The 8,670-nt window shown below is 38.7% G+C and overlaps 1 protein-coding gene across 3 annotated transcripts in view; it reads right to left on the reverse strand.

The window, feature by feature from the left end:
- The window catches only part of TNPO1 (transportin 1), a 97,399-nt gene extending 92,002 nt beyond the window's left edge, over window positions 1–5,397 (reverse strand). For 2 of the 3 annotated variants that reach the window (XM_023207960.1, XM_023207957.1), the window contains exon 1: window positions 5,233–5,397. In XM_023207960.1, coding sequence (XP_023063728.1) covers window positions 5,233–5,247 — 15 coding nt within the window. In that variant the 5' untranslated portion in view covers window positions 5,248–5,397. The remainder of the gene's footprint in view (window positions 1–5,232) is intronic. The other variant, XM_026454553.1, reaches the window with a different exon arrangement.
- Between the last annotated feature and the right edge of the window lie 3,273 nt (window positions 5,398–8,670).

Raw genomic sequence — 8,670 nt, forward strand, 5'->3', positions numbered from 1 at the left:
CCCCTAATCTACTCAACGAATCTATTACTGACCTTTCTGGTGTTTTTACAGATTTATATCACAAAATCTGTAAGTACACTTATTGAACTTGTTTATTTACACATCTCTTTCTCCAATAGTATGTAAATCTCTTGACAAGAGATAATGCCAGCACTAATAAATGGCACACAAAGTCCTTCATGGTTTGCTAGCTCTCTCATCATTTCCTAGTTCTACTATGCTTCAGTCAAAATATATATTTAATTTCATTAAATATTTTTCAAAAACATAATTTCTAATGGTAGCATAATAATCAAGAGTTCTGTACTTTCATATTCATTTCTTTAAAATTTTGGTGGATACCACCTATTCCTAATAATTTATTTGCATTTATTTAGCATATTCATGATTTGCTGAAATACTTCTCTTCCTTAATTCCTTTCTTAGTAAAAACAAAAGTGGTGGAATCTTATCCTTCCTAGGATTAACTTTTTCATCTGTGGTAGGAACATATGCATCTAGGATAAAGGGGCTCCACTAACTACCTTGTAGGTAGTTCTATTTTCCTTATGTGAAACACATATTATTTTTTTATTTCCCCAGTAGAACCTTCATTTACTTTACCAGGAGTTTTACTAAATGCATATTTCAATTCAAGCACTTACGAGCCTTTTCATTCCTCTTACTCCCCAGATTTAATCAAATTTGAGATTTCTTTGCTTTTCTCTCATTTACTTGTTTTGAGATCATTAAGAGCTGCACCCACAGATATTTGGTGCATTCACTTTAGAACCCAGCTTTATATAGTTGTTACCAATTATATCTCACCCAGGTAAAGATTTTTCTCTAAAATGTATGTGGAAAGTTAAGCCCTGTCTTGTTTAACTTTGCAACTTACCCATTCATTATTCCCAACTCAGTTTATCTTAAAAATGTGGTCTGTGATCTATAGTTAGTTACAGCATAAAATTCCGAGTATGTATATGATATAAAAGTATACAAACAAAACAGCATGATGAGCTTTGCAGCCAAGCAGATCTAGATTCAGATTCAGGCTCGAACGCTCTGAGCCCTTGGACAAAGTACTTACCTATTTACACTTCGTTTTCTCATCAGTAAAATAGAAGTAACTCCCATGTATAACACAGAGCCAAGATAATAAATGAGAAAAATGTACATGAAAGTGACAGTGTATATTAAATGCCTACAAATAATGTCCAGTACAAGTAAAACGTTAATCTACTCTCTATTCTTCTAATCCCCAAGCAACAGGAACAATAAATACTGTGTAGTCTCAATTTATTGTATTAATAAGTTCATTATTAAATTCCCTTAAGTAAAAGCAATTTGGCAGTATGGACCATGAGCTTTGGATGTTTACTTTGACTCAGTATTTTTGCTTTGGGGTCTCTATCTTCATAATCTAGAATGCAGAAATTGATTTTTTTTAAGAGGATGTTCATTGCAGTGTTTATTATAACTGCAAAAAATTTAGAAACTGTTTAATAATGAGAAATCCACACAAACATGCAAACATTAGATATGGTAACAGAATAATTTAGTAGCATAAGAAAATGCTTATGGTGCTAGGTGAAAAAAGAATACAAAATTACCCACACAGTAAAGTGTCAACTGTGAAAAAAATCCAATAAACTCAGAAAAAAACATTGGAAGGAAATGCACCAAAGGGCTTACAGTAGTTACTACGTAGTACTGATATTTGTAATTTTTATTTTATGATTTTCTATAGTTTTCTGAAATAATTAACAATGATAATGACATTGATGATAACAGCAGTTATTATTTATAAAAAAGTTAATACATGACAGGGCCAGTTTTTTTTTTTTGGGGGTGGAGTTTCACTCTTGTTGCCCAGGCTGGAGTGCAATGGCATGATCTCGGCTTACCGCAACCTCCGTCTCCCAGGTTCAAGCAATTCTCCTGCCTCAGCCTCCCTAGTAGCTGGGATTACAGGCATGTGCCACTAGGCCCAGCTAATTTTGTATTTTTAGTAGAGATGGGGTTTCTCCATGTTGGTCAGGCTGGTCTCGAACTCCCAACCTCAGGTGATCCACCCACCTCGGCCTCCCAAAGTGCTGGGATTATAGGCGTGAGCCACTGCGCCCGGCCTGACAGGCCCAGTTTTAAGAGCTTACTGTATTAATTCATTTACTCCTCATAACATAAGATGAAAAAGTGAGATTAAATAACTTGCCCAAGGTCACACAGATAATTACAGAAGGTGCCAAAATCTGAATCCCAATAGTGTAGCTCTAAAGCGCCTGTTCTCTACACTACACTGAAAAGTTTTGCTTTGTTTTAAAAATTTAACCATTAAAAAGGCATATATCAATCCCAACTTTATGGTCTTACAGTTATCAGCTTTTTTGTCAGTACTGAGTTGTAATATTTGCTCTGGCATGGAGTGTCTTTTTGGATTAAGATGTAGCCACTATTCCCATATGTATTCTATCTACTCCAGAAAATTCCAAGACAAATCCGCCTCCCTATTTCCCATTTCAATATCTCATTTGACCATTGAGACTCTAGAACTCTAATATTCTTATTATAGCAACTGACAGTACTTCAAAGGACCCTTCAAAGCAACCCAATCACACTTGCTTTTGAAAACCTCCCAACTAACATCCACGCATATAATTACAAATCAGTTGCCACTTGCTGTAGTTTGCATATGGTGTGTCTGTCTCCATCAAAATTCATGTTGAAATCTGATCATGATCTCGTGGACATGATTTAGTTCCCCCAGGGTGAGTTGTTAGAAAGCCAGGCCCTCACCTCAGATTTCCCTTTCTTTGCCTGGGGAGCTTCCCCTTTGACCTTCTCTAGCATGATATGATGCAGCACAACAAGCTGACCAGATGGCGGCGCCTTGCTTCTTATACTTCCCAGCCTGCAGAACCGTGAGCCAAATAATAAACCTCTTCTCTTTATAAAGGACCCAGTCTCAGGTATTCTTTTACAGCGACACAATACAGATTAAGGCACCACTTTTGCAAACATCTGTCTTCCATTGTGAAGTTCATTCCTTGTACAATTCAGAAGACTCCGTCACCTGTCAACACTCAACAGATTTACCATGGCAGTGGCTGAATAGAGCCAACTAAGAAAAATCCTCAACCTCCAGGGGAATTTCACTGTTTCTGATCCTTCCTCTTTGAGGATGGCATTGTTCTCCATTGTTTTTGAAAACCTCATCAGTTTCTTTGATTCTCTCAGCTTTCTCACCCTTTTGCTGGTAAACCAAACTGTTTTGAGGAGGGAGGATATCTTTTTGGCACCAATATGTATTCAAATATCAATCTCAGGAAAAAAATCACAATTTATACCCTGGCCAATAAAAAGAACTCCCCCACTTACTGCTGTGCTCCTCTCTGCAGTTTATATTTCATAAATTTATTTCATTACACATGTCACTTGGTTTGACTTCCTTTATAACCAGGTTTCTTTTCTTAAAAAAAATTTGCAGAATCCAACATGGTTAAAAGTCAAGAAATTCTTCTAAATATAGATGTTTACATTTCAATGTAGGAGCTCATTTACAACATTTAGAAAAACTGAGTTCATGGAATGGCTTTAAAATTATAAATATAGTCATAAAAAATGAATACAATAACAAGTATTGATATTGGAAAAGCTTACAACTAGAATCATATATTTTTACAAAAAATCTTATTCTGTTCACATTATATAATGGTAATAAAGCCACTGAGAGTTGAGGTAGAAGTGCAAACAAGATTTTTATAGATATTTCAGTGGGAGGAATTTAATAATTCCTGACTAGGACAAAGATGCAGCCACATCAAGACTACTCCAGGGTGGCGGCCCCTTTTAGGAAAAAGAAAACAGAACACTAGTACTTCATTAGGCTCACGTTAAATTGCATGAAGTAAAAATCGTACTGCCAAACTAGTATAAATTTATGCATTGCATAGCTAGAGACTGAAAAAGAAATCTGCACCTTCAAACTATTATTTCCCTTTTGTGGTTGCTAATTTTCATCCTGGTACAGCCTTCTCTAGGAACAACTAGGGTGCCAAGTAAGGTAAAAGTGGAAAACAGATCCTTTCCCAAAAAACGGGACTTTCCCCTTTTCCACTAAATATAGCTTCTTCACCACTCTAATATGAAAGCTTTGATATAACAGGGAAACTTAAAATCCTGCAGGAACTTTTGTTATTCTAAAAGTGAGTACGTCAGGACAGCCATTTTACAACCTTCATTTCCAAACACCTATTACACCATACATCTTGCAATTTTAAAAGAATCTTTTCTTTAGGGTAAAAAAAGTACCATTTACGCATTCATAATTTAAGTCATTACTGTTTCAAAGGACAGTTATTAAGCTTCTTAATACAGCTGTCAAAATCAATTTGTAGATAGCCTCCAATTTCAGTTTTCTACATTTACATCTACTGATAGACCAACCTGATTAGCGATTAAGATAACAGACTTAAACTGTAAGCAATCCTGGAAAAATTCAGTTGATTTTTAAAATCAGTAAGCAACACGCGATCATTTTTAAAGAAAGCCATTCCGAAAATAGCTTGATTGGTGGCCGGTCTGCTCCTCAGCAGCTGTTCCCTGTTGCTTGTACGCAAGGGAGTGCAGGTAGAAGTGCAAAACCCACAAGCCCACGCAAAACCCGTACAGTCACAAACATTATGTAAACATGTCGTGAGGCCCAGAAGACCCAAGGAGAAAGAACCGCCGGGAGAAAGAGATCGGCAAGCTGCATGCGAGGACGATGGGCGCTGTGTGCGGACGCGGGAGACCCGGGCAGAGTGGCCCAGGGCGGGACAAAGACTGGCCCATCTCGGGCAGCGCCGGCCAGCACCCAGAACCAGTGGGAGGCTGCCTTCCCAGGGCAGCCGACTGCAGCACTCAAGGGCCCTCAAACGCCACAGCTTAACAGGCGAGGCAAACGCTTCCCTGAGTATCAGATCATTCCCTTCCTGCCCCTGGTAACTGGCTCCCGCCGCCCCTAACGGGCTCCTCGGACACCTGAGGAGCCGCCGTCGCCTGCCCCCTACCCGGGTCCCAAAGGGCACCTGGGCCGGCAGCTGTTGGGGTTAGAACCGCGCCGCCGCTGCCTCCCGGCTTCAAACGGCCGGGCGGGCACAGAGAGAGCGAGCGAGCCCAGCGTCTCTCCCGTAGGCGCGTCAGGCAGCTCGGAGCTCCCAGCCTCTACTGCCGCCCCTCCAGTTCGGGGCCGCGCACCCTCACGCCACCTACCCGGTCCCACACCATCCCAGAGGCCTCGGGCGCTCAGGCCTTCGGCCGAAGCGGCACTGCCTCCTGTCCGGGGCCCGAAATGGTTGCGGAACAAAGAGAATCTGGGCTCCACCGAGCGCCGGTCCGATTGGCCGGGGGGCGGAGCCCGCCGCGGGAACGTTGGGCGGCGGTCGCCTTGGCAACGGCGGCGGGGCTGGGAAAACTGCGGCCTCGGTCGGCTGGGCCTGTGGGCCTGCGTCCGGCAACGCGCGGCAATGCTTTCTAAGCAGGCTCTGTAGCTTCAGACCTCACCGGCCTGGCGCGGGGCTCACAAGTGCTCGCACTTCCTGCGGCCGGCGCGCTGACCGGAGCCTCTGGGTCTCGCACGCAGCAGCTGCAGACGCTGCCCGGCGCGGTGGGGCTGTGAGCAAAATGGCCCGCCAGTGTGGTTTCCCAGACTGTGCTGGGCCCTCCTAGGAGGATGGCCCTGCCCCAGCCTAACTTCTGTACCCCAGCATAACCTCGAAAGTAACAGCCGTGCCCTGGGAGCCTGTTCAACACTGAACATATCCCACAATAACACAGTTCCAGCGTCGCTGGTAAAAAGCAGAAATGGCTTCGGTAGGTAGATGCGGGTGGATGGCTGCCTGCTTAGTACAAGATAGGCTTTTGACGTTTGTTGTGTCTGGCGTATAAACTACTATGTAATTAAAATTCAGTGATTTATAAAATTTTTACGTCTCAAGGTGTGCAATCCTATAAAACTGTAGTTTCTTGCTCTTAGAAATAACAAGCCCTTCTCTCCCTAACCTGCCATCATGAGAAATTAAAATGTCCTCTATTTTCTGTACGGCAAATGATTCAAAATGGGAGTGGTGGACGTTTTTATACCCAATTGCAACAACGGTAATGAGATAAATATCAGTTCCCTTCCCTCAGATTATTCTTATATGTAACATTTACTGTATAAAAATACTTAAAATTTGCATAGCTAGCTGATTCTTATTTTCTAAGGTGGTGATTCCGATGATAATATTCCTCACATGATCAATGTGAGTAGAAATACCAGCAGGTCCGACTATCTTACTGGAAGTGCTGTATGTATTTTGAAAATACGTAACAGTTGTTGCCTTCCTGTCATAGTTTAGGTAAAATTGCAGTACATAATACTAGAAAATGTCTGTAAATTTTTACTAAGATAATTTATTTGTTCATCTAAACATGTTAACAATTTTCGTTTGAACTACAGTCATTTTGCAGAAACAACTAGTTTATTTAACTTAAAATTTGAGACTAAAAGTACCATTTTTTAATTATTGGGAAATTGAACTTAGCAAGGAAAATATTATAGATAACTAAAATACTCATGATTTCAACATGTTCTAATGTTAATTTGATAGTAATTGGATACAGTAGTGTATATCAAAAAGAGCGCCCCCCAAATAGGAGTAGATTACTAAGAACAAAAATGTAATATAAACTTTCCTAAATGGTAGTTTATCTGCAGGAAAATATACCCAGAAAAAGTGTATTTATCCAAATAACAAATGGCTTATTTCTGCATTTGAAAAGTTACATCGTGGACTAGGATCTGTACAAATCAGAGGATGTGTAGTATTTGCATTATTCTTTGCTAAAGGAAAAAACACAAATATTTCTAAAATCTAAAGGATTAGCAAATAATGACAGATGTAAATACTGCTGACTAAGCAATTAGTAGGAGTTCCTCTGATTAATAGTTTAGAAATAATTGAAATATCGCTTCTCGGCCTTTTGGCTAAGATCAAGTGTAGAAATAATTGAAATGAAGAAAAAGTAACATTATTTACCTTAAGAGGATTTATTGGCCAAAATATTTTGAAAGAAAAAAATGTTGATTATCAGATGTTATAAAATTGAGATTAAGCAAATTAAATATGTATTCTTTTGTAAAAATTAAAGTGAATGAAAATATTAATATAAAATAGTTCTATGTTGAATAGAGATTCTTACACATGTAGCCTTTTTGTCTCTTCTAGGTCAAATTAAAAATACATGTTTTAAAGAGTAAATCTTATCATTAACAAGGATTTATTAACATGGCTTATTTTATTTTTCTTTGCACAGTTTGCACATATAATGGCAGCTATCCAGTAGTATTTTCTCTTTATACCTAAATATGTGGTAAAACTTTGAAGAATTAGTGATAGTTTTTAAATGGCAAAAATGAAGTTAAAAATTATAAACTTTGTTTTTACCTTTAAAACATATTATAGATACCTTATATATATATATATATTTTTTATTATACTTTAAGTTCTAGGGTACATGTGCATAACGTGCAGGTTTGTTACATATGTATATATGTGCCATGTTGGTGTGCTGCACCCATCAACTCATCAGCACGATACCTTATATTTTAAATTTCTGTATTAATTTTATTTTCTCAGGTGAAAAATTTACCAAGATAAAAATAAAAACATGTTAGAAGTTACAAAATAGCATCTGAGGAAGAAGACATGCCAATAAGCTTTCACCTAGGAATGACAAGATGCTTATTTTGTCAGGTGTAGCATTGTCAAAACAAGTGTGGAGCTTGCAGGCAGAGGACCTATATGCAGACGCTGGCTTTACCACTTACGAATGCTTTTGGTTCAGTCTTTCTGAGCTTCACTTTCTTTTGTCTGAAACGAGATTAAGTAAGATAAGTTACATAAAGAACTCATGAGCAGAGTGCAGGGTAGGTTGTTAGAGGGCAATGAATGAAAGTATTACTAGACATTAATATAAATCAAAGATTTTGAGAAGGAGGAATGATTATTGAAAAAGTACGTCTGGAAGTTCAAAAATTGTTAAATAAATATCTTTAATAGGCAATTGTTGGTAAGTATATAGAAACCTGGTAAGATAAGTAATCTTTTAAATGCAGCCAAGCTTCTAAAATAGAATAAGCCTGGGCGCAGTGGTTCATGCTTGTAATCCCAACACTTTGGGAGGCCGAGGTGGGCAGATTACCTGAGGTCAGGAGTTTGAGACCAGCCTGGCCAACATGGTAAAACCTCATCTCTACGAAAAATACAAAAATTAGCTGGATGTGGTGGTGAGCTTCTGTAATCCTAGATACTCAGGAGGCTTAGGCAGGAGAATCGCTTGAACCCGGGAGGCAGAGGTTGCAGTAAGCCAAGATCACACCATTCATTTGCACTCCAGCCTGAGTGACAGAGCAAGACTCTGTCTCAAAAATAAATGAAAAAATAAAAATAAATAAATAAATAAAATAGAATAGAATCTTCTAAAATATTGTTTCCATTTATACTTCTGGAAGGACAATTATTTCACATTATGTAGTTTAAAGAATTGCCTTACACTGAAACATCTTCAGGTTGACATTATGAAAAAAAGTTTCAGTAATTATTTAGAAGAATTTAATTCAAATATTGAAGAAGACAACTGTAGTCAATATTCAGAAATGTGTAAATA

Source organism: Piliocolobus tephrosceles, chromosome 4 (assembly GCF_002776525.5).
Source record: "Piliocolobus tephrosceles isolate RC106 chromosome 4, ASM277652v3, whole genome shotgun sequence".
Taxonomy (NCBI): domain Eukaryota; kingdom Metazoa; phylum Chordata; class Mammalia; order Primates; family Cercopithecidae; genus Piliocolobus; species Piliocolobus tephrosceles.